Source organism: Rhinolophus sinicus, chromosome 15 (genome assembly GCF_057876585.1).
Source record: "Rhinolophus sinicus isolate RSI-liver-muscle chromosome 15, RSI-T2T, whole genome shotgun sequence".
NCBI lineage: Eukaryota > Metazoa > Chordata > Mammalia > Chiroptera > Rhinolophidae > Rhinolophus > Rhinolophus sinicus.
Genome location: NC_142515.1, coordinates 118370983 through 118398460, shown reverse-complemented (window position 1 = coordinate 118398460; position 27478 = coordinate 118370983). Strand labels below are relative to the sequence as shown.

Sequence of the window (27478 nt, the reverse complement as noted above, 5' to 3'; positions counted from 1 at the left end):
ATCAATTCATTAGTAATTCACTGGAAATAAAATCTTGTTTCTTCTTATTCTGTACACAATGTTCCTACGAATAATACTAACTTTAAACTTCGCAAAAAAAAGGCAAAATGAAAAACCAACGCACAGAGAGTCCTAGTAATTAGATTTCATAAGTGATACTATTTTAGACAAGTTTTTTACATGTAGCCAAGTTACTTAAGGCAAGATGTTATTAAAATTGCCCAAATCAGAGAGATCACTGTCACTGTAGACAATTGTGGAGGCACGTACTCCTTTTCACATATACCCATGACAAGCATCATTCATCAATCATGGTTGAACCTCAGAACAATCATTCAACATAAAGATCTGAAATAATTAAACTCAATCAAATCAAATAAATTCAACAGTATGGTCACTCACTGACTCACTCGGCCATCATATATACCTATTCTGTGCCAGGCACTAAGCCAGGTGCTACGGATACAGTGACAGACATGGTTCCTGTACTACGGAGTTTAAAGTCTAATAAAGAGACAGACATTAAAGAAAAAAGTTACCTATGAAGAAAAACTACAGTGAGCCATTAGAATGTGTAACTATATGTATAATAAATCAGAAAATGTCAATGACTAATTAGAAAGATAAAACTGTGGGGTTAAATGGATAACAGGGACTTCTGCAAAAAGCTAGGTATACTCAAAGGATACCTGATTCATATTAGGAAAAAAGTTCAAATTTTAATAACACCAGAAAGGAAGCAGCACATTAATTAAACACAGGCATTCATTACTACAATGCACAATGTGAGTCCTCTCGATCAGAACTTGTCTTTATATATAATTCTAAAATAGAACTTTATTCCTACGTGATCATCAATTGATTATTAGGGAAAGATGTAGTATGAAGTGACTGATCTCCAGTTCTTAAATTTATTTCCCCAGAAAATTAAAGAATGCTTTACTTTTAAAATATAAATCAGTTGGAGTCTATCTTCTTTGACTTCTCAAGATAGCAGCGGCACACGGTTACAAGTCAATTTTCTAAAGTTAACATAACATTATCAGTAACTAGATATGTAACAGAAATAGCGTAACATTTTTGACTCTACAATGGGATTGGAACAGTGGTTATTACCTGGTAATTAGGATTATCTATCATTGGAGGTCTCCACACTCCCTTGTATTTTGGGTTATTTATCATGGGAGGCTTCCACTCACCACACCCTATCCGACATGCTGGATTAGAAATACGAGGTGCCTCCCATTCTCCATCCATGTCTTCATTCCTTAGGATATCAGAACAAAGCAAACACAATGACCTCAAGTCTCTCCTGTCAGTCATATACACTGCTAACAAAAAAGCAAATAAGAAACACATGAAATTGATACCTGAAGATGGAGAATGCTTACCAGTCATCAGGTTTCTCAGCATTAGGATCTGGAATAAATTTTGGTTCAGTATCAAGCCAGCCATCAGGTTTAACAGCACTTAAATCTTCTATTTGGGCAGGTTCACTTTCATCCCTGTAAACAGTATTTTGTTAATTACTAATTATTCAAAAAGTTTAAAAATGCACATTACAAAATTCTGAAGGTACCAAAAGGTATTTCCTACCCTTGTCTTTGAGCCCACCACCTCCCCATCTTTCATCCACCTACACCTTTTACTAATTTGCCATTTTTTACATATAGTCCTGTTGTCCTCTGTGCATACATGCACGTATGTATATATGCTTTTTTACACAAATGATAGCATTCTATACATAGTATGTTAAATGTTGCTTTTGTTACTTAAAAACTCATTCATTCATCAACAAATACATATTGGATGTTGACTATGTATCAAGACTGTTCTAAGAGCAGACTTTTATATACATATATATCTGCTTCATTCTTCTTAACAGTTGCGTAATTTTCTATTTTGTGGATAATAATTTATTTAGCCTATCTACTTGAGGAACATTTGGTGTTTCCAAGAAATTACTATTACAAATAATGTTGCAATGAATATCCTGGAATACAGTATAAATTAATAAGAAATTGGCCTTCTGTCAGCTATATAAATTTAAAATATTTTTCAAGTTTCTCATGTATTCTTATTTTAGTTCATGGTGGGTTTTTTTGTTTTTTGGGGTTTTTTTTTGCCACATACAAATCATTTATTTTCATGCAGTTAAAATTTGTTAATATTTTCTTTTATGATTTTTCAACTGTCATATTTGGAAAGGTTGTCCCTACTCTTTTAAATTTTAACTCTTTATTTAATTTTAGCAATTTTTATTTTCATTTAGAAAATAACAGTAAATTCTAAAGTACATAAACATAATCATAGTATGTACTGAATAGAATTACTAATATAATTTTTATCTTTATAGACAAGTATAAATTTTAAACAAGAGGCTATGCTATGACTTTCCAAACAAAACTTAGGTAACAAAATAAACTGAAACAATCAACTCTCTCTCTATAAAGACTTGTACTTGCCTGATATCAATGCTATCTTGAGTCTCTGAGGGCTCAGAGTAACCAAAATTTAAAATTTAAGCGAGCATTTTGTTTAGCAATTTATATAACAAATTCTGATACACACAACCAATCAGAATGAGGTTTCTATATGCAGTTTCTTCTATTTAAGGGCAAACTTATTTCCCAGCCTTACTCTTTATGGGTAAACAAATATGAAGCAATGTTAGAAAACCCACATGAAGGGATGGAGTCCTACTTTTCTCTGATAGTCAAATTCATAAAGAAATGCACTAATAAGTGATTTTTTTATTGTTTCAAAAACCATACTGTTCTTCCTACTTGTACAAGTTACTTCCCTATTATACTATATGCCTGAAAGCAAAGACATTTTCATTATTAATCAGTTTCTGTCTTTATCTATAAGAGAGTTAACAAGTTAACACTTTTGGTTCCAGGAGCAACACTGTATGTTCTGAATAGGCAGTAACCCCAATGTTTACAAACAAACAAGAACTTGAAGAAATAGGAATAGACACTTGCCAAAATGAAGCACAGAGAGAAAAGTTGGTTCAAAAAAATGAAGATTTTCAGTGATTGTGGGACAATATAAAGCAGTCTAACATATAGTAAGTGGTGCTCCCAAAAAAGAGATGGGGAGGCACATATAAATATTTAAAGAAATAATGGCCTAATGTTACCCAAATTTGATACAAACTATAAACCCACATTCCAAAAACCTCAAAGAACCCAAAGCAATGTAAACACACAAATAAAAACTACCCTCAGGCACAACAAAATCAAACTGTTGGAAACTGGTCATAATAAAACAAATCTTAATACCAAACAAAAAAATGACATGTTAGGTAAAGAAGAACAAGGATGGGAATAGGAAATAACAACTGACTTCTCATCAAAAACAATGAAAGCCCCAAAATAACTACCAACCTTACTCCAATACAAAAATACCCTTTAAAAATGAAAGCAAATTAAGAAATCTGCAGACAGATAAAAGTTGAGAGAGTTCAATGAAAGCAGATATGCACTACAATATGTTAAGAGAAGTTTATTAGGCAGAAGGAAAACAATAACAGAAATTTGTGTCTACACTAAAGACGAATACCAGAAATGGTAAATATGTGAGTAAATAAATTGACTTTTCCCCTCATAACTGTCTGATTAAAAGACACTGACTGAAAAATAAATATTTGTGGCCTTCACAGAATATATAAAAGTAAAGGTATGATAAAAGCACAAAAGATGGAAGGGGCAAAATGTTAACTGAGACATGAAGTGGTATAATATTATTTGAAAGTAGGCTGAAATAAGTTAAAGATGCAAACTGTAAACCCTCGAGCAGCCACTAAAATAAACCACAGTGGAAGCTAATAAGCCAACAGAGAAGAAAAAAATAGAAGACTAAATTAAAATAAAATAACTCAATCCAAAAGAGGTCAGAAAAAATGTTTTCATAAAGGACCACAGAATGTATGGTACAAACAGAAAACAATAGTAACATGGTGGGTTTACATCTAACCATATCAACAATTACAATCTCAAAAAGCGTTATTCTAAGTGAAAAAAGCCAAAAACAAAAGCTAGATACTGTATGATTCCATTTTATACAACATTCTAAAAACGACAAAATCAGTTGAGTAGTGCCAGGGATTTACGGTGATTACAAAAGGATATAAGGGACCTTTTTGGATGATGTAAATATTCTATATCATGATTGTGATGATGGTTACACATCATATGATGTAACACTTATAAAACTGTACATGTAAAATAAGTGAATTTAACTGTATGAAATTATACTTCAAGACATCTGACAGAAAAAAATGAAATTAGAATCCAGCAAACATACAAGGACAATACTTGTTGACCAAGTAGATTGTAAGGTTAAGTCCAACATTAGAAAATCAATCAATACAATTCATCATACTAAGCAAATAAAGGAGAAAACCTATATGGTCATCTCAATAGATGCACAAAAAGCATTTTACAAAATCCAACACCCAATCATGAAAATAAAAGACTCTTAGTAAACTAAGAATAAAACTTCTTAAACTCGTACTTAGTATTCACACCATTCAGCTAGCTCTTCCCAGATCCCCAACTCTCAGCACTGGATGACTTAATGTTTCTTGTCTTCAGCTGCTAAATTTTTAGGTAATTTGTTACACATCAATAAATAACTAATATAATGGGTTAAATACAAAAAGACAGATAATCTACTTAGTGAAAACATCATTGTTACCCCATCAGCAGGAAAAAAATAAGGTTCTTAGAAATGAAGATAACAAGATCTTTATGGGGAACTTACAAAACGTACTGGAAGGGCAAAGAATACCTCGGTAAATGGAGAGACATACAGGTATCTCTCACCATATGAACTCAAGCTATGGGAACTCAGGAATTGAATACATTTCTTTTAGGAAAAGTATTCATAATCCTGTAGAATGAAAATGACACAAATACTCAGCCAGCAGAACATTCATGGTTAAGCAAACTGCTATGAGTGAGTCCTACATAGTTTTAGTAAGATGTGAAGATATTCCTATTTTAAGGCCGACTGGTCATTAACAGAAAAGACTGCGACAATATAAAATATACTCACACATACACAATAAAGATCTAACTAAGAATTCAAATTAAAGCGTTGGTGTTTCAGAATCATGGAATTCTCGCCACCCCCCAACAGCACTGAAAGCATAAAAAACAAAAATACATTGAAAAGACAATAAAAGTAAAATATTAAATTAAAATGAAAATTAAGATAATTAAAAGGCAGAGCAGAGAAGTGCAAAATCCAGTTTAGAAAAGTATTTCACCCAAAATAATCTAAGTAGTTTTGATATTCAAAGAATACACTTCATTAGCTGTAAATTTCACTTATACGTTATGTGTCATTACTTAATGATGCCAAATAATGCTTTACTACTGAATTCTTTGCTTACCAGTCTTCTGGTTTGATGGCAGAAGGGTCAGGGATCTTTGCTCTCTCATCCCAGTCATCAGGCTTCTCATCAGCGGGATCTTCAATTTCTTTGAGGGGATTGATTGGAGGAACCACATCCTCTAACAGGCTTCCTTTGTTTACAACTATTTGATCAACTAGTACTTCAAATGTGTCATCTGGATTCATCACTAAAGACCAAGTTAAATATAGACTTATCATATTGATAGACTTTAAAAAAATAATCCTCTAAATAATAAAACTACCCTAAATTTAATGGGTAAAATTTTCTCTCAACCACAAATAGAGGGGTTGCTAATGTAGCAAATCAAAATATGCTGAAATCACTAGCTTTAATGCTTTCTAAATCAAAGATAAAATTTTGTTTTAAATTAAATTTATTAAATTAATAATTTAATAAAATGCTTCATTACATCTCAAATAAAAATTACACAATAGCTAGCTCACTTTAGGACTCACACAACCAGTCAGCTTCACTCTTTCATAGTTGCAAAATACAACCCAATCTTTTTCAGTATTTTAAAATAATTTTTTGAAATGACCTCAAACTTAAAAAGCTGCAAGTACACTACAAAATCGCTTTATTTTTTCCTGAATCATTGAGAGTAAGTTACTGACCTCATAGACATCATCTCTGACTGTTTTAATGTATATTTTCTATAAACAAGGACATTTTCCTGCGTAACCCCAATCTAGGCACCCAAATCAGGAAATTAATATCAATATATTACTATCATTTCCTAGAAATCCTTCAAGCTCACTGGCATTTCAAATTCAATGATTCATACATACACTATGTGAAATATCTTAAGGACAACTAAAATTATTCAATTTATACTTATTAGTATTTCTGAGGTAAATTCTACCTCTCTAAAAGTCCCCATGCCAAAAATTTCATAAAGGACTATCTTATCCTTTGTAATGACAAGACAGAAGCTCTCTCCTCCTTCTGTAAACATGGCAGGTGGTCACTGGGTAAAATCCGTATCTTTGGAAAGAATGATAGATGCAAATAGCTGCCTAACATTTGTTTCCAATAAGCTACGGAAGTAGGAGCTGCCAACAAATGTCAGAATCATTCTGACACATCTCATTAAGCGGACTACCACTTGGTAAAGAAATAGTTCCAAACTAATACCAATCCCAGAGGTTTCAGTCGCAACAATGCCAAATTATATCAAAATCAAATACTGCAATTTATACACAAACTCAAATAATACAAATTAACTCAATATTTTCTCCCTTCTGTTTTTTCTCTAGAATCTTTTTTACTATTAACAGCTGAGATTATAACACAATATTACAGCCACAAAGGAAAAAAGTCAACCTTGAAGCAGAACTAAGAGTAAGACTTTAAATGCAAAAAAGTAGTAGATCCTTTTTAATTCAACAATCTTGAAAAGTATGTTTTCTGAATATATTTTGCAACTGAAATTGATTTTTTAAAATTACAGTTAAAACAAAAAGTACATGACAAATAGGCATATGTGAAAAACATCTTTGTACAAAATTTTGGGACAAAGAAATTTCCATTTAGAACACGTATTAAGTATTTTAAATGAATCTTCTAAAAAAGCACTGGTGCAATAAGATACTTACTTTGTAGGGTTCTTAGAACTAGAATAATGTTATAAAAATATAATAGTATCAAAGTTTTTTTAAAAAGAAAAAAAGTCACTCACTAATCTTAGCACCACAAAGTTTTTATGTATAGGAGTAAGAAAAGCAAATGTTTAAGAGTCAGACTTGAATTTCAATTCTAGTCTTATCAGTAAGTTGCTTCCTAGAGCAACTTACTCAACTTACGGCAAAATAGGGAGAAACTGCTCACGTGCCTAGCATACAGCACATTACATATCAGATGATTAGTGAAAATTCGGTCTTTCTTTCTGTGCTTGCATAACTTGCCTAAATGGCCATCATGATGTGCCTCCAATTTCAATCTCGTTTCCTTTCCTCATTTTAATATTATAAGCATTTCTTCTGCATTGCTAAATATTCCATAGGTATCATTTTGTATTGTATAGAAAACTCCTACTATCATATTTGGGCTGCTTCCAATTTACAGTATGTTTTCACACACAGGTCCTTTTCTTTAGAAAAACTTCTGAAAGTGGAATTGTGGTTTCAAAGAACGATTTAATACATTGGTAACTCCTCTATTTATGGTCTTTAATATATGCTACCAAATTGCTTCTAACCAGGTTTGCACAGTCTGATTAAATTAATTTGTTCTAATTATAATTTCTCATTATTTCTACAATTTATGTTATCCAAAACGTCCAGTACTATTTTCCAATTTCACATAAGGTCTTTGATATCAATGCTGACATTACAAGTAAAATTGGTCATTGTCTTGGCAGACCAAACGAATATTTCTGCAACTGCAGTCTTTGGAAAGAAAACTGAAATACCTCAGTCTTGGATGGAGCTGTCCTGTTAGGTTCTGACATGCTGTGATTTTATGTAATCCTGGAAGAAGCACCGCTCTACAACCATATGTGCTTGGGAAGAGAAACAATCCCTGACAAGGTTCCTCCCCCTCAAATTCTATGCAAACCCGTTTACATAAAGTAAAGCTACGTGTGTTAATGGCTGCTCAATGCTTTCCCTTTCCAAGTTTAAATACGAGCCACAACCACTAGGTAGGCCCTCACAACAAGCACGACCCAGGAAGCCTCAGCATGTAAGCCTGGCCTCAGACTTCCTCCTCTTTCACCTTCTTTCCAGTTTTCTGTTCTTACAGCACCACTAATGTCATAGTGCCTAAAATGTCCTTCCCCCTCTCCTATCTTCCACATTCTATTTCCACTTCAAGACTAGCTCAAATATAAGCTCCTTCACTAGGTTTTCTGAGTCTCCAAACTGGAAATGATACTGCTTTTGAACTCTTAACTGTACCTCATCTTTACCTCTCAAATGGCACTTTACTTTCTGCCTGCGCTAGAATTTTGTCTGTCTTATTTTCCTAAAAAGATAAGCTCCTTAAGGATAGGATAAATGATTGTTTCTCCCAAATCACTTGCCATGAAAATGACAGTAGTCAGCAAATATTTTGGAATGAATGAATGAATGAATGAATGAATGAATGAATGAATGAATGAATGAAAAGCACATACCAAGGGTATAAAGGTGAGTCTTCCTGTCTGTAAAGAACGGTTTAAGGTCTACATCTGGAGGTTTGGCATGTTTCTCTTCATAAACTCCAGTTTTGGGATGCTTATGTCTGATGATGAAATGAAGCTTATAATCTTCTCCACATTTATCTGGTCCAAACATAATGGTATAGGATGTTTTATCATGAAAGTTTTCCTTCAAAGAAAGATGAGTTTTGGGATTAGTCCAGAATTAGAGTATTTAATGAATTTCTCTCTTCTATCCAATTGGGTAGAGTCTACAAACGTGTATTAAATGCTAATTCATCAAAGAATTATTTGACATAATTGACAATAAAGGGTGTGGAAAAATGACAAGTTTTATTTGAAAACATATTATTTTTAAAAAGCACACACTAATTCCTACGAGGGAAGTGTAAACCACCCTAGCAACTTTATAATAAGCTTTATAATTATGTGAATCTGTATTAATATTTTATTAAGAAAATTTTAAGCATAGAGAAAGGCATACTTATGACCTTAAGACTATAATGAGTATCCATTACTGTTATTCAGGAATATACTAGAAAATGACCCTCCTGAGCACAGAGTAAAGAGAGATTCAGACATAAAAACAGACACAGAGACTGCTTTTACTACTTTTTTACTCCCAGCAATTTCTCTTTATTTGGCATGGCCTACTGGTTTAAGGGTACAGGATCTGGAGTCAGATACAGGGGTTCAAATCCTACCACTGCCACTTATATTATCTGTATGTGTCCCTGAGAAAATTTCTTAACCTCTCTGTAGTTTTGTTTCATCACCTCTGAGTATAGAGATAATAATAGTACCTACCTTATAAGGTTTCTCTGAGGATTAACAGAGTTAATCAGATAAAGCGCTTAGAAAAATACTTGGCATTACATTTTATTATTGTCCTTATATCTTCAGGTGGTCATCACCTTATCATACCTAAAACAAGGGCTTCCACATATACAAAAAGCCTCCCCTTTACCTGATTTTAACAATGGTACGTGAATCCTTTAATCCACGTTTCACAGCCTATGCATAGCCATGCATTCTGACAAGTATCTCACTGATGTCTCATTTATCTTACTTCTGTCATACTTGTATGCAGAAACCCTGACACAGCCTTCCTCCTGTAGGAGAATGCTCTAAGAAATGTCTCCAACCTTCAAATGGTCCTAACACAATCTGCTTCATTATGAAAACATATTTAGTTATTTTTGTGGGCCGCCAACTCCTGAACTGGCACACCTTTTTAAAATTTGGTTTTTTGGCCATTTCATTTTACTGCTTTGCACTGTTATCTTGTTTCTCTAAACAAATTTATGTTATGATTCTTATTTTGTAAAGAAAATAATTCTAAGCTGATCTTTCAATGACATTTATAAGCACGATGTTATTTTTTGTTTATAGACATGGCAAACTTTATTACGTTGCTGAAGATTACAAAGCTGGATGCCGTCAAGTAACACGGTTGTATATGAAACTTGAAGGCACACTGTAAAAGTCACATGAACTCGTACTGGATAAAGATTTTCAAAGTTCTTTTCGATTTCAGTTGAAAAATAAAATTTTTAGTTATATCAACTACTCCTTAAAATACTTATTAACTTTAATAAGGTTTTCTTAAACATTAAAATATCATACCAGATTCAAATCATCAGTGTCTGCTAGGAGTTTAATGTATGCACCTCCACAATCAATACCATCTTGAAAATTTACTTCATATCTAAATGAAGGGAAAAAGAATCATACTGCTGATAAATAAAAATTACTAATTGCTCTTTAAAATCTAATGTATTATTCTCATTCATTTAAACATAAATGTTTTACATTGCCAGAAATCCCATATTAAGCATATCTACAACCTATAGGAAATAAACAGAAATGCTTTTTCTATGCACATCCTTAAAATATTAAAAGAAGAATGATTACCATCAACTATAAAAAAGCCAACTAATTTTTGAAATAATATTTTTCCATCAGAACTGTTGAAATAAGTACAAAATACTTTGACTAAAAATATAATCGTAAACTTAAAATTCAGATAAGGTATATAGACTATACATATTTCTTTATATACTAAAAAACAAAGACTGTGAGGCCCATAGCTACAGCAACAGGCTAGTGATCTCAGAAATCCAGATCACTACTAATTTGTCTTTTAGTTCAACTATACCTAATCATGTTAAATAAACTGTACATTTAACACTTTCAGCAAAGAGATTTTATAATCTCAATCAAGAATCTGGAGTATTTCAGACCTTAACAGCCAGGAGATATGGGAAATATAACAGCTGAAAGAGTAATCTGACATTAGAGTCTTTTCATGGATTTACAACACTGAGTAATTCTCAGGGGGAATAAAAAACAACTTTTTTAAGGAAATAGTCTCATGTAGGCAATAAGATATAGATTTTCCAGACAGTATTTAGAAGAGATTTTTGGTGAATCGATGAATCACACATGACAAAGATCAATGAGGAAATGACTATCAGTGAAGAAGAGTGGACACCAAAAACGTTACCATTTGGTTTAATGAATTAAAAGATGAAAACTAGAGAAGCAATAGGAACTAGTGATCATTTTAATGAAGTATTGTTTAAAACGTTTCTGAAAAACTTTGTAAAGTGATAAGTAAAAAACAAAAAAGCATACAATACTTCAACAGTTTGAACCCAATTAGCATATATATTTTGTATGAAAAGAACAAGAAATATAGTAAAATTCTAAGTGATAATCTCTGAGTCGCCAAATTATGTTGCTTCCTCCATTACTTCTTACTCTGCTTTATTTCTCAAGATCTCTACAATAGTGGTGACAAACATGTACTTTGGAGTCAGAAAGACCTGAGATTTATCCTTGATTCTGCCACTCTAGCAACACCAAGGATAAAGACAAGTTATTTCAGCTCCAAGTCTGTATTTGCTTATCTATTATATGGGGACACTGTCCCTACCTACACCTCCAAAGAATGTTCTGATGATTAAAGGATATCATGCACAGCGATGGGCAAATAAATGCTCAAAAACTTTTTGAAAGATTTTGTATTGTTTTTATTTTTTAAATAAAGAACGGTTTATTTTCCCTAAAGCCTTATCAATATTTTTATTTTAGGCAGTAGCTGACAAAGAAATGCATGTCTTTGAAGACTATAAAGTAAAATAAATGGTGTACAAAGTGAATTACAGGAATATTCACAATTTTAGGTGAAATAAAATAAAAAGAGATAGCTTTATTATAGGTCATCTAAGGACAAAGGGTTCTATGAAAAGTTAAGAACTAAAAAGAGCAATTTGTAAATTGTCTGTATAACTAAACATAGCTTTGTTGTCCTATTATGTCTGGACTCAATCACTGCGTCTATTTCTTACACAGAAAACTTTCAGTTTTCAAATCATTCACTTGTGCCTAGTACCAATGATTCACAATGACTCAAAGATCAGTGAAATGTGTATTATATAGCTCGCCTGCTGCTAATCTTCAGTCACAGAAAAAACAACAATGTATGCAGAGTATATGTTAAGACTATTTTCTTTCGAGTATCATTTCCCAAACTGTTCCATGAAATAGTAAATGCTCTTGGGGGGGAAAAAATTCTGTGGTCAAATATTTTTGGGAAACACAGTATAAAAGCTACAAACCAATGTTTATATGTAGAACTTCTCAAAGTCTTTAATGGGCAAATAAGTTTCCTTATCTCTCAGGTTAGGATATTCTTAATTTCTAAAACTTATATAACCACATAATGCATACTAACATGTATACAATCTGGGAAAAGCAGCTTTAGAGAAACGTTATGTCATAAATCCATAGTATTGATAGTAGTTAACATAATTCTTCATTTTACTTATCCCATTTCATTTCATCATTAAGACAAACATTCACTCTCCTTTTCACTTTGCTTCTAATTTTGCAAGCTAGCTTTTGCTTACTTGCTTAGCAATAATTTATACTTTCTTAAAATACTAAATTTGATTCATTTTACTCTGGAGAAGTTAAACTTTATATTATTTTACTTTATCCTTTCATTTATGCCACAAAGGGTCAAAATAGCAAGTGATATTACAGTCACTTAAGTTTCAACAGAATAAGTTACTTTCAAATTTTCAAGACAAAAGAGAAACCAAATCCTCAATCGTGATAAATAATATCAAGTTCAAATATTAGTCTCAAAAAGCACTTGTAACAATATTTTTGTTTAAACAGTTGTATACTCTTTGAAAATATAATATTTTAAGTTTATTCAAATGACAATGGAACTAAATCAAAGCATCACAACCGCAAAATTAGGCCAATTAACACCAAATGCCATTATTTTTAAAAATTTCTAAAATGCAAAAAGGCATATATACCACACTGGAATATGTTTAACATGTTAACAAAACACTGAAGTAGTTCTAAAGCGATATAGTTCATAATTAGTATTTCCTTATGCTGTAATTAACTTTGGACAGCCAAATATTCTGACATAAGGTAGAAAGTAACATTTATATATTTCCTTTTCTTTGTTTCTAATTTCAATTTTATTGGTTTTTGTAATTGTAGTTCCATAAATCTATTTTGGTTTTCTACCAGTAGAGGTGAAAAAGCTTGAGGAATTTATACCTGATTTTATGACAGTAAACATACATACAAGCATCATAAGATTAGCTTAGGTCACATTGCAGGGGAGGGGAGGGTTATCTGTGAAAACACATGTCCTTTCAAAGGGCCCATGCTTGATGAAGGCACTGATCTATATATGCATTTCCTTGTAAAAATAAATTTGCTGCCTTTGAATCTTATCATTGGTTTAACAGCAATACTTATGGTTCCATTATGAATATATTAAAGTTAATATCTTAATAGCAAGTAATTTTAAGAAAAGAGTTAAAAGTGGTCATTTTAGATGCATTATATAGTTTATGGTGGCAAACTTTTATATATTACAGTATATATTATATTTAAATTAACCTGCTTTTTACTCAAAAGCTTGGGGTGTTTGTGTGTATACATGCATTGTGTGGTTAAGTGAAACTGACAAGGAAGCACTGGATTTCTATGTCAATATTTTACCCATTATAGTTATATTCAGAAGCCAATTTATATAAAACTAATGTAAATTTCAGAATATATTCAAAAAACGCAATAAAACTTACTGAACTATCAAAGGTCTGTCAGCAAAAATGAAGGGTTTTGCTAACACAGTAGATATTGCATGATGCTTTGCTCTAGATTTCAATACCAGTCCTCTGTCACCAGGTGCTCGGTTTTCTTTCAATTCTTCTATTTCCCATCTTCCTAAAATAGAAAGCAAATTAAACTACAGCCAAAACACTGACTAAAGAACTATTTATCAGCAGTGGTGACCAAAAAGATATTTCCATGAAGGCTGATTTGGGAAAAATAAAAGTTTAAATCAGGAAATGAAATCTGCAACTGTATATACGCCTGCTCTTTTTTCTCTTACCAGAGAGTGGTTTCATTTTCTTAGCAAAAATTGTGGAAACTAATAAATAACAAACACTACAGTCTGATTAAAGCACTTCTAAAGCTAGCTTAGTTTGGATTTCTCTGACTTTTTAATCAATGAAATCACAAAATATGCTTGTCTTTAGGGTCTATCAACATTTTATTTTTAAAATGAGATATTTTTTAATTACCTCTGAGACAAAGAACACCCTTAACACAAAACGTGCAGTTTGCAGTTTGTTTTCAAATACCTGGTATTCATTAGCTACTTTGCAGGATTACTGTGGGGATTTAACTTTGAAACGTGATGGGAGCAGGGCTCTAGAAGAGGGCAAACGGGGTCTAATATATGGTGATGGAAGGACTGACTCTGGGTGGTGAACACACAATGTGAGATATGGATGATGTATTACAGAATTGTACACCTGAAATCTATGTAACTTTACTAACAATTGTCACCCAATAAACTTTAATTTAAAGGAAAAAATAGAAAAAGAAACTCGTGCGTCCATGAACATAAACTGCACTCGCCCTTCCCAAGTTAAGCCAATCAGTTCCCAGAACTTTCCACCAAGACTAGCAAGCTTGGGAGAGGCACGAGGCTGTGACAGGGTGAAACCGAGTTAGGCCCTTTCCGGGCCGGAATTTCCCATGTTTTGGATCAAGAAGCCCCTGAAATTAGACCATGATCTGCATACAATGCATGTGGGCTACCTATAGCCTAAAAGTTCTGCATGTTTTTTTCTTCCTTTCCTCTTATTTAGAATAGAAAATAAGCAATTTTATATTAATTTGTATAAAATGTTCTAGTTTTGAAAACTATAGGTATTGCCTGTTCCAAAAAACTCAATTTAGCAAAAATTGGTTATTTTCGAGTATTGTGCCAATTAAATAAAATTAACAAGCACTTTTGAATCACTAATGTTCTTTGTAACTTTTTTTCTTTCTAAAAAAATAAAAGTGCAAAACCTTAATAGTTTTATAAATCAGAGGGTTATTTTTCGGTCTATCATTGTGCAGACTTTATTGGGCTTTTAAAAATGCATTTTAAAAAGTTTTCAGGTTTCTTTTTCCTTTTCCCCTTCTAATTTCGTTATGCTATACTTTTCTAAAAAAGATGAGTTTATTTGATGTTTCTCTCTCACACTGATGATAAATTGCATTATCACTATCAACCTGTGGTTTGACCAAACAAAAAAGGTCTTTTCTTAAGAAGTAACAACTTCATCTTTAGATTTTCAGGACATTTATAGTAAACAATTTTTTAAACTACGTTGCCATGTTTGTAATTATGCAATACATATCAGCTATGAAAAAAGTACCACCTAGCACTTTAATTTTAGAAAATTTGTGACAAGGTAATTATTCCTCAAGGACAAGAGGTTTTTCCCAACTTCAATAACTTTCTATTAACTGATCATTTACCCAAATTTGGACAATACCAGGTAATATAAATTTTGATGTAAATAAAATTTCAAAAAACAATTTGTATGATTTAATAAGACATCCTGAAAGTCGGTCACTTAAAGAACTGATATTTATTAAACATATTAGTACTTTTATTAATAACTTAAACTGAAAAATTTAGGTAAGTTACTCCCAATGCAAACCCTGTACCCCAGCACATAACGATTCATGCAGATTTGCTTAGTCCTGAAAAGATGGGAATGAGTCTTACTGAAATGACATCTGACAGAAGCCGCCATTAACTACTGTGAATACTAAATATTCCTGCAAAGAGATCTGGTCCTGGTCTCAACTCCCACTATGTAAACAACATTGCCAATACTAGGACATCCAGGAGCTGGAACTTGAAGGAACTTTCTGCTTTTCAAATTTGCTTCCAAGAAACTGTAAAAAGCCAGCCAGAAACAACACTAAATCGAATGTGCCAGAATATTATTTTCGTGAATATTTGTTTAATAAGACTACAGACTAAACCTGGGTGCTAAGAAGTTTGTTTTTTGCTTGCTTGTTTGATTTTTAATTTTAAGCTGAAGAAAAAACTCATTTAAACACTGAAAGGCATTTTTGTCCAGCAACAAATACAAACTTGAACTTACTCATAAGATAGACCACATTTTAATTTTAGGGAAACGCCATCAACACATTCTTTTAACATGCAAATGTGAAGCAAATATCTACCCAATGTTCTTAAAAAAAATGTAAAGCAACCTAAACATAAACGTTTTAAGCCCAGCGTGCTGTGTGATAATGTGTATTTCTGAGGGTATATTTACAGCAGCACCATATCCCTGCAGACTTGCTGTTGCTTTGGGGGAAATGACTCTTTTCTCTAATGGATTTAGAGTGAATACAGTCCTGCTTGTTCTGTGCATATGGCAGAGTTCTTTTTGGATTATATGAACATATATACAAGAACACAGGATTTGCTGAGATGGAGAAGAGGACACTGCAAAGGAAGGCACGCAGGCGTAACCTGTATCTCACACTAAAACAAACTATGAAAAGGAAGTAGACGGCTGACATCCTACACATGCTGTTATCTGTTCTGTTGCTGTTCTCATGTAACTGCCTGTTGGGGTCTGAGTGTGAGGTCCCATCTTTATGGGTATGAGGTCATCTGAGAGAGGAAATTCCCACTGTCAGTCACTTTGAGAAGAGGCTGATCTTGCTTTAGGATATAACAATTGACGAGGCTGGTTTTAGACTAGAAGAACGAAGAAATTCTTTTATCATACTCCAGGAAAGTCCTGTTGGAGAAGAAATGACGACTCTGGCATATAGGACATTTCTTTCTACAGCTAAGCCTGGATATAATTCTGTCAGAGACCCTATGATAATGAAGACATATTATCTGCTTTGTACTTGCTAGGAGAACATTGCTATAAGCTATAACTTGATCTAGGTGTGCCCAAGCTTGAGATGAAACAGCAGAGACAAGCATAGGCTGGGAAACACTGCTTTGGGAAACGCAACAACTAACGGCAGTGGAGTGAAAATGCAGCTCTTGACAGTCAGAAAACTGGATGACGGCTTAAGAATGGCTTCCTCAGGGGCTTCCAGAAACAGACAAGACAAAAGGCTGAACATTCCACTGTAAAGCAGCATGGGGCCGCAAGCCGTGTGTGTGTGTGTGTGTGTGTGTGTGTGTGTGTGTGTGTGTGTGTGCTTACACACACATACATATATACATATAGTATATACATACATATGTTTAATAGAAATATCACCGCAAAAGCTAGTGAACTTTGGGTCATATTGGTTATATTGAATATTTAAATAAATATTTTACCATCATATATAGAAATCTCCACGTTTGTATCATCTTTCTTTGCTTTTGATAAGACCCACCTATAAAGGTGAAAGCAAATGTATATTATTAAAAATAAAACCAGCAATTTATAGATATAACGTATATTAGAAACAACAAAAAAAGATTACCCAATAGCCACTTCACATTAAAAAATAAATAAATACTAAATGAGGATACCTATACATAATCCTGTCAGGCTATACAGTTAAATCCAATTTGGAATCTGCAATTTAGTAGCTATATGATCATAGGTAAAATACACTAAGCTTCAGTTTCCTCACTTATAAAATGAGGTAAAGATAGTATTAATACTTACCTGATAGGTAGATTACTTAGGATAGTGTCTGGCATATAACAATCAATAAGTAATAACTTTTATTGTTTTACCATTATTTAGAATGGAACACTACCTTGAATTTGTCATGTGAAATTAGATTATTAACATCTGTCCTAAGGGATGAAGAAATGTTATAAATTTCACTTTGCATTCATAATTAATTTATTTTCTTTATAAAAATGCATAACTATTCAAATTAATCATTTCTATCAGTAACAAAAATGTGTTAAGGTACTGGTTTACACTGTCAAATAAAGCACTTTAACAGTTTTTACAGTTCCACAGTAGAGGCAATTTTCACAGGCCAATAACCAATAATTTCAAAAAAGCTAATCAAATCAAGAGAAACATTCTATTCAATGAATACTCACCCAGCCAACTTTCCACTATCAAAAGTTTCTGTAAAATATACTTCTCCTACAGGTTGAGGTGTCTTATATTTAATCTAGAAGATAATTTTTAAAAATCTAAAGTTATTCATCACAAATATTTTAATTAAATAATCTCACTAGCTAAGAACTGAATATGTATTTAATGGATATATAGGTAATATAGATATAAGGTAATATGGTCTCTGACCTCAAAACTTTGTATCCTAGTGGTGATAAGATACAAGAGAATATAAGAAGATGATGGAAAAAATATACTGTATGTACAAACAGAAGATACACTGATTCCTTTTAACACAGAAGGAATGGGAAGAAGTAATAAGAGACCTAATGATACAGCTGACATGGCCTTAAAAGGATTATAACAGGTGACAATATTTGGGGATAAAAAAAATCATTAGAAGCAAAAGAAATAGCATGATCAGTGATGAACTCCTATTTTGACAGTAAAAACCTCCATATTTTTTTGGTAATAAAGCCATACTAAGTACCATGCACAAATTTCTGTAGTGCATGGGCACTCTAAAACACAAAGCAACAACTGGTTGGCAAAAAGCAGTGCTTTTCTATTTACTTAGAAAATGAAGACTATTAGGACTGAAATAAATCTTAAGAGATGAGTCACTCCTATGTATCATGTAAAGGGATAATTTACAACTCATTTCTCAATAACCTTACCTCTGAGGAGAGTTCACCTTCATTAGTATCAATGTCTTCTGAATTTTCACCCAATTCTTCCACCTCAACACCATCATCCATAAATTCTGCATTAACTGAGACGAATAGAAGACCCAAACATAGCCAATAGCCTTGGAAATACATATTGATTATCTGTGAATTAAAAGTTATCAGTGAAAATAAAGTTGTGAAAAATATGTGTAAGTATACTTACAATGAAATAATTTCTCCTAATACCTCCAGTATTCCAGGGTGGCTTTTTAAACAAATCATTAAGAAAATAAATTATGCTTTGAACAACTGAAAATACAAACTTTAAATCTCACAGGACAAAGAGCAACGGCACGAAACCTAAAGATACAGAAAACAGTGATTACAAAAATAATATGCAGACCCCATTAAAGGAAAGAAAAAAGGATGATTCCTAAATGTTTACTTAAGTTACTTTTTTTACTACAATGTTGCTTAAGTATATATAAACACGCAATTGGAAATTTTATAATTGTAAAATAAAAATGCACTTTATATAAACTTTAAAAACTTTAAAAATTTTTATCAAAATTTAATGTGATAGTCTTTTGCTGAAATCAAATAACAGTTTAAAAACCAAAGAAATATCAGGCTTACTGCAATCAGGTTGGCTGCTATGATAAAGTTCTTTTGCATTTATCATTCCTACAATACTGTGACAACTCAATTATCTACCCATTTCTCTATTCAAACACTGCGAAACTTGTGTTCCTCACAGCATTAATTGAGAGAAGCAGCCACACAATTTGGCTGACTCTCGGTAGAAATACACGATTTATATAATTATGTCCTTCTTTATTCCCATTAGCATGTTAAAATTCAAGTTTTATTTCTTGTTGCCAACGGAACCAAGTACATGTGGATACCAAAATAGTGTAGCAGTCTAAAGTTATAATGTGATCAGTCATCCAGATGAATCAGAATATAGTTCTATTACTTTTTTTTTCCAGTTACCATCAATATGAAATTTAAAAAAAAAGTAATTCTTAGAGGGTAGTGGTTTAGCTCAGTTGGTTAGAGCGTGGTGCTCTTTTATTATTATTATTATTAATTATTATTATTATTAAACTGCAGTGCTGTTAACAGCAAGGTTGCTAGTTTGATCCCCACATGGACCACTGTGAGCTGCGCCCTCCACAACTAGACTGAAACTACTACTTGCCTTGGAGCTGATGGGTCCTGGAAAAACACACTTAAAGTGTTTAAAAGAAAAAGAAAAGTAATTCTTAGAGAGAACTCTTAAATCCTCCAGAACATATCTATAGATCTGCTTTAGAAACATGGGATTCACGAAACAGCATTCTACACTCACCAGAATGGCTCTAATCAAAAAGAAGACTACAACAAGTGTTGGGAGGGTGTGGAGAAATTGGAACCTTCATACACTGCTGGTGGGAACGTGAAACAACGCAACAGCTTTGGAAAATAGTGTGGCTGTTCTTCAAAAGTTAAAAAGTAGTTACCATATGACCCAGCAATTCTACTACTTGGTGTCTACCCAAAAGAAATGAAAACAGATGTCCACACAAAAACTTGAATATAAATGTTTAAAGAAATATTTTTCTCAATAACCAAAAGCCAGCCTAAATGTCTATGAACTGATGAATGGATAAACAAAATGTAAACTATCCATACAATGGAATATTACTTAGCAATAAACCAGAACGGAGTACTGAGACAGTGTTACTAGTTAGATGAATCTCATAAACATGGCACAGAGGGAAACAAGCCAGTAATAAAAGACCACATATTGTATGATCCCATTTAAAAGAAATAGGTAAAGCCATAGAAATGGAATAGATTAGTGATTGGTTAGGGAAAAGGCTGGGAACAAAGGGCTTTTTTATGGGGGGGGGGTGATAAAAATGTTCTAAAATTGGAATATGGTAATGGTTGCATAATCTGTAAGGATATTAAAATTCACTGACATTAATTGGGTGAACTTGAAGGTGTGCAAATAATGCTTCAGTAAAGCTCTTTCTAAAAAAGAAACATCAGATTATAAAAATCTTTTTTCCCCCATGCAGTTAGCTCAACCGATTAGAACCTTTTTTAATGAGACCAAAACTTTACGTGATATGTGGGCCTTGGTTTCTTCAAAGTTCACCAGCTACAACTCTAAAGTTGAGAAGCATGAAAATGCTTGTTTTTTGAAAATCAACACCAATCTACATAATATGAACATTCTATATTAGGAGGTATGTTAATGTCACTATTTTTATGGACAAAGACAACACAAAAAATGATGCATACTGTCATTAATTATAAGAGTTTGAGCTCTTTGAACCATAAAAAAGGTGTGACTGGGACAGGAAGTAACTAAAAGAGAGCAAGTTGACTCAATAACAACAGGTCGAGTTTTTGTTTTGTTTTTTCCCTTATAGGCACAGGAATGAATACATTTGAAAATTGCTTATTGTTAATAACCTTAAGAAACTTCATTGTTCTAAAAATTTAAGAGCCTTCCATGATTTATTTAATATAGTAAAAGGTGTTTTGCTTGACTATCAATAACATTTGTAAAATAGAAATGCATGAAATAGTAGTAGTAATAATGAACTCTAATAATGAACATCACTTTAGACTCATATCTTCTCCTTTCAAAGGCACACACACTTTAGTTTCTTAATTAAGCTGTTGAAAAAAATAAGTTCTTAGTGCTTTGTTTGTGCTCTGGTGTCCTGGGTGTCGGGGAAGAATGACGGGGAAGCCAAGCGGGCAAGGCTGTCTGGAACCCTAGTCTAGGTAATTTCATCTCTGCAGCCCAGGAAATGAATACGATAGGTAGTATTGCTTCCAATCTACAAGCTGAAATCAGAAAGATTTACAAACTTGGTCAAATTCACATGATTAGAAATGTGAAACAAGATTAGAATCCAGAAACTTTACATCAATATACCATGCTACCTCGTATACTGATAAAGCAATGGAAAGAAATCACAAAATGGTAACAGCATATATTTTCAAACCTCTTGAAAATTTCCAAAATTTAGATTATTAGTAGTATGACGCTCTGAAGTCATTTACCCAGAAATGGCCATATCTACCTTCTATACAAGTGAAATCTTAAAAATAACGGCCAGGGGTCGCAAATCATTCTGCAGACAATGCAGTTCTACAGGGTAATAGTCACCATCAAGAAAAATGATACAGCCCAAGGTTATTGCTGCTATTTATTCCTTTTTTAAAAAAATTAGAAATATAGACCTAATGGTTTCTGCTTAAATCTTCAGTGCTCTGTCATTATTCGACGAAGCACCAGCTAACAACGCAGAATCACATCATGAAGCTCAAAGTATTACTTGAAAGGCTATCACATTATGGTGCCAACATGTCATCAAGCTCCAGACAAAACTGTGAGGTTTCTCATATATCACTTCTTGAAGACAGAAGGTATTACCTGGCCTGCACTAGAGCTTTGAAGTAACTAATTTGTGCAGTTTAAAAAATTGTTTTTAATTGTGGTAGGATACACATAACATAAAAGTTACCATTTAAGCCTATTTTAACTATTAAGTTCAGTAGTGTTAAGTACATTCACACTTATACAACCAATCTCCAGAACTCTCTCCATCTTGCAAAACTAAAATTATACCCATTAAACAACAACTCCCTCACTTCCACCTCTCTAAGCCCCTGGCAGCCACCATTCCTTTTACTTATAACATGGTTTGGGGTTATTTTTGGTGGAATCTTTGGGTTTTTCTACATATAAGATGATGTTATCTGTGACTAGAGATAATTTTACTTCTTCCTTTTCAATTTGGATGTCTTTTATTTCTTTTTCTTGCCTAATTGCTCTGGCTGGGACTTCCAGTACAGGTAGCCCCACTTTCCAAAAGTGGGTGATACTCTTCGCTTTATGCCATTTTGACTTGCAAAAGTTTTCATAGGAACAATCTACTTTTGGATAGTGGGGAAGACCTCTACTATGTTGACTAGAAGTGACAAAAGTGTGCACCCTTGTTTCCTGACCAGATCCTAGAGGAAAAGCTTTTAGTCTTTCATCATTGTGTATGGTGCTAGCTGTTGGCTTTTCATACATGGCCCTTATTATACTGAGACAGTTTCTTTTTATTGTTTCAAATGCTGTTTCTGCATCAACTGAGACAATCGTGTTTTTTTACCTCCATTCTCGTAATGTGATGTGTTATATTGATTGATTTTTGTATGCTGAACCATCCTTGCATGCAAGGAATAAATCCCAATTGATCATGGGGTATAACCCTTTTAACTGTTAAGGATTTTTGCAACACTATTCATTACGGAGATTGGTCTGTAGTTTCCCTGTCGTGTTTTTGTCTGGCTTTTGTATCAGGGTAATACTGCCTTCATAGAACGAGTTTGAAAGTATTCCCTCCTCAAACTTTTGGAAGAGTTTGAGAAATATTGTTATTAATATTTCTTCTAATTAATTGGTATTCATTTTTCCTTCTGCTCATTAGGTGGAGTGTTCTATATACGTCTATTAGGTCCAAATGGTCTATAATATTGTTTCAAGTCCTCTCTTTCCATATTGATCTATATGGTTTTCCTAAGTTATGTAGTTTTGGTTCAGCAAGAATTGTTTATATGTTATAAGGTATAACATTTAGTGCTGATGCTGCCCCTTTCCCTCCTTACAAATCTATAAAAGATAGTAAGTCCAAGGTTCTGTGCTTTTTATGTATTCCTTACTCCATACCGGTTGCTGAAATCACCAAATATCATTTGTGCCTTCATGGTACATCCATTTGCATGTATCTTTGATCTCATGTATGGTCACTGCACTGCTTCTGGGCTGATCTAATAACAAGTTGAAGTTTAAGTAACTTTGTCCAAGTATGAGATACCATTCTCCCCAACCTTTGAAACCAAGACCGAGCAGCCTGATTTACCTCAAAAAATTTCACCAACATCATTTAAAAGCCCTCCTGAATCTCCACTGCCAGCCCCAAATCATAAATTATAAACTGAATTTCATTTATTGGTATTGAAGTAATGCTCAATTCCACATGAAAGGTAGCTAGAGCACTAAAACAAGAAGGAGAAAAAAAGACAATCACAGGATACCCAATATTTATTGTAAAGTATGGGAGAGATTGCTAGCTGATCACCATGCTATTTTTTCTTTTTTCACAGGACATAACTGACTATATTTTCCTTGGAGTTAGGTGTGACTCAGGTGAAGAGGAGTTAAGTAAGACCCAGGAAAGCTAATAATGCAGTTCTAGTCAGAGTCTGAAGGCCTGAGAGCCAGGAGAGCCAGTGGTATAAATTCCAGTCTGAAAGCCAGCAGGTTCAAGACCCAGGAAGAGTCAGTGTTTCAGTTAGAGTCCAAAGGCAGAAAAAGACTGAAGTCCCAGCTAAACAGTCAGGCAGGAGCAGAACTCTCTTCCTCACTGGAGGATCAGACTTTTTGTTCTATTCAGGCCTTCAACTGATTGCATGAGGCCCACCTACACTGGGGAGGACAATCTGCTTTACTCAGTCTACCACTCAAATATTAATCTCATCCCAAAACACCCTCCCATACACACCCAGAATAATGTTGACCAAATAGCTGGGCACCCTGTGGTTCATTTGACACATACAATTAATTTACCATCACAGCCATCCACTCCTCAGGAATACCAGCAACCAGAAACTACGTTAGGCCTCTGAGGTTTTTTTAAATTTTCTATTTGAGCACTACCTTAACTAATGCATACTGGTGACTAAAGCTGGGTATCCTTTTCTAAATCAGAAGGACCTAAAAACTATGAAAATACCTCAAGAAACACAGCAAAAAGCTTGAAAAGAACCCTAACAGCAGAAATAATTGAAAATACAATGTTCTGGCAATTTGGGCAACAAAGAGCCACAAAGCATTCCAAGGAGTCTGAATCTAATCCTATAAAAGTGATAAACTACTGAAAGTCTGAGATTAATGAAATGATCAGAACTGCAATCCTGAATATGGGAATATGGGAAAAAATTATTGGGTTGTACTAATTATAGAAAGAATAAACCAAATCTAAACTGGGTTTTAAAACTATAGGTACACACTAATGTTAAAACTGACTAAATAGCATAATTTTCAAAATGTTTACATAAACATTATAATGATACATTTACTTATTTATTTAGAATTTATACTATCTCTCCATGGTACCAAAATAATAGCATGGGGGCAACTTGCAAAACACAAAACAGACATAAATATAAGCTCACCAAGGGCTGGAATTCTCTGTCATTTATATATCCATAGTGCTCCAAAGAGTGCTAGTACATGATAAACAGGAACATATATATGTTTATAAGATAAATGAATGAATGCATAAACGACACGAAAAGATTACAGGGAGGAGGGAAATACGTGTTACTAAGCAACCAACTAGGTAGCAGCATGGCAACAATAAATTTTGCAAAAGGGTGTCTAGGCAATTGGGGGAAAACCAGAAATAGAATGAAAGAGTATTCATTATCTATAAAAGTCGACAAACTCCTTGGAGAAAAAAAAATCCTTTTCTAGAATTTAACGCCTAGGAGAATTTATGGACTGAATCCCTATGCCATAGATGTCTTTAACTATAGTTTTATGAGAGAGAAATAGTTATGTCAATGCTTCTAACATTGGCCTTCCAAAGTTTGTTAGAACACTGTTAAAACAACACAGGAAAAGCATCTCTATAGAAAAATAAGATACTGATCTAGAAAGTTTGCAATTTTATGATCTAATTTAATATGGGGAAATTAGTTATTTTTAACTTTTACTCTGCATCTATGAAAAAAATCTCTTATTGTGAGTTATTTCAGAATGTTGCTATTAGCATGCTGCATTTGAACAACTCAACTCATAATTGCTTTACTAAAAAGATAGTAAACAGAAAAATTAAAAAAAAATTTTTGTGTGACCACAACACAAAAATAAAAGTGGACATATTTTTACCAAAATTAGAAGGTATTCTTGTAAGTTTCTGGGTATATAGCACATAGAAAACTCGCTTTGAAGAATCACAAACGAAGTAGAGAAGCAGGTGACAGTGGCCTCGTAGGCAGGCAGCCTTCTTCCAAAGACGCTGCAAGACTCGATTTGAAATGCAGCTGTTTTGTCACAAAAGAAACTAGAATGCTTCCGAATAAGCTGCATCAGGGGTTTATTCATTTCTTGATGGCTAGAAATTCAGGGGAGGCCAGCCAGTAGGTAATAAAATTCATCATTCACGCATTCATTTAACAAATATTTATGATTGTCAATTATGTGCCAGGCATTATGTCAGACACTGAATTTACAGTAATTAGCAGAGCATACTGGGCTCCTGATCTCAAAGAGCTTGTAGTCTAGGATGGAAAGCAGAGGTTAAAGAAATAACCCAGGGATAACATGTAACTATAATAACTGACAGAGAGGTAAAGAAGCTATGAGTTGGTAATTGAGGAAGTGAATTTACACTGTAGGGGATGGGTCAGAGAAAGCGGCCTTGAGAAAGTTACATTTAAAGTGAGATGCATACAATAGAAAGGATTGATTTCCCTAGGCCAAGCAAAGGAAGCTGCATGTGATAAAGGAGCTGAAAGGGGAAGAATAAAGCAAGAAGGGTAAGTGCTGTTTTGGGGTATTTACTGTGTTTCAAGCATATTAATCCAATATTTACTGAACTATGGAGGAGGTATTAATATCCCATTATACGTAAGGAAAGTTAGGCTCAGGGAGATTGATAAGTAACTTACCCAAGAATACAGAATGCTATTAAATAGAAGAAGACTCAAAATTAGGTCTCACTACAAGCTCTGCATTCCTTTCATTAAGGCTCTAAAGTTAAGAGGTTTAATAATTTAATCCTCACTATGTGGCATTAAAGTTCTAGGCTTATAAAATGCAACACAAGGTTCAATTTTCTTCTTACATTCCATCTTTTAGACAGACATTCCAGTTTCTGTGGTTTTGTATTTTAAAACCCATTTTTATGTGTATCCAAATTATATTTCATGTGCATATATTTAGTTAGTTAAAAGGCCTTTAAAATCTTTCCAGCTTAAGGCTACATAAAAATATAAAAATTAACAATTTCATGGTATTTATATTTCTAGGACACTAAAATTTTACAGTGTTCACACAAATTTCAGGATATTTGAAATACTTGCATTTCTTAACTAAAAAGCTCCAGGATAAACAGTAAGGCTTACTACTGGAACTATAATTATCACATGCTAGATAATATAAATGTCTAGGTACTCCTTTCCTTAACAAAAGCTTCTAGAAAGAATGTCATTAACTGTGAATACTTCTAACTTCCTACAGTGGACAGAACAATGATGTCCATACCCGAATCCTTTGGGCTTTGCAGATGGAATTAAGGTTGCTAATTAGCTGACTCTAAAATAGGGACAGTAGCCTAGAGTATCCAGACTGGCCTAATATAATCACATGGGCCCTTAAAAATAGAAGAGGAAGTCAATGAGTGATGGACAGAAGAAATTTGAAGAGAGGGACTCCATCTACCATAGGGAACTTGGAGATGGGTAAGGGGGTCATGAGCCAAGGAATGTGGGTGGTCTCTAGAAGCTGAAAACAGCCTTCAGCTGATAGTCAACAAGGAAACAGGAATCTCAGTCTATAACCACAAGGAACTGAATTCTGCCACCAACACGAATGAGCAAAGTGGAGTCTCCCCAGAGCTTTTAGTAAGAAATGATGCCCTGTTGACACCTTGATATTAGCTCAGTGTGACCTGTATCAGACTTCTGACCCATAAAACTGTGAGAAAATAAGTTTGTGGTCATTATAATGGCAGTAGTGAAAAAC

The 27478-nt window shown here is 33.4% G+C and overlaps 1 protein-coding gene across 7 annotated transcripts in view; it reads right to left on the bottom strand.

Annotated features, from left to right (window-relative positions):
* Window positions 1-27478, bottom strand: part of CLGN (calmegin) — a 36113-nt gene that overhangs the window by 5869 nt on the left and 2766 nt on the right. For all 7 annotated transcript variants that reach the window (XM_074338497.2, XM_019730806.3, XM_074338493.2 and 4 more), the window contains exons 2-10: window positions 18682-18834; window positions 17986-18059; window positions 17257-17315; window positions 13688-13829; window positions 10194-10275; window positions 8544-8736; window positions 5405-5594; window positions 1392-1505; window positions 1117-1267 (exon numbers count right to left, since the gene is read on the bottom strand). In XM_074338497.2, the coding sequence (XP_074194598.2) occupies window positions 1117-1267; window positions 1392-1505; window positions 5405-5594; window positions 8544-8736; window positions 10194-10275; window positions 13688-13829; window positions 17257-17315; window positions 17986-18059; window positions 18682-18825 (1149 nt within the window). In that variant the 5' untranslated portion in view covers window positions 18826-18834. The remainder of the gene's footprint in view (window positions 1-1116; window positions 1268-1391; window positions 1506-5404; window positions 5595-8543; window positions 8737-10193; window positions 10276-13687; window positions 13830-17256; window positions 17316-17985; window positions 18060-18681; window positions 18835-27478) is intronic.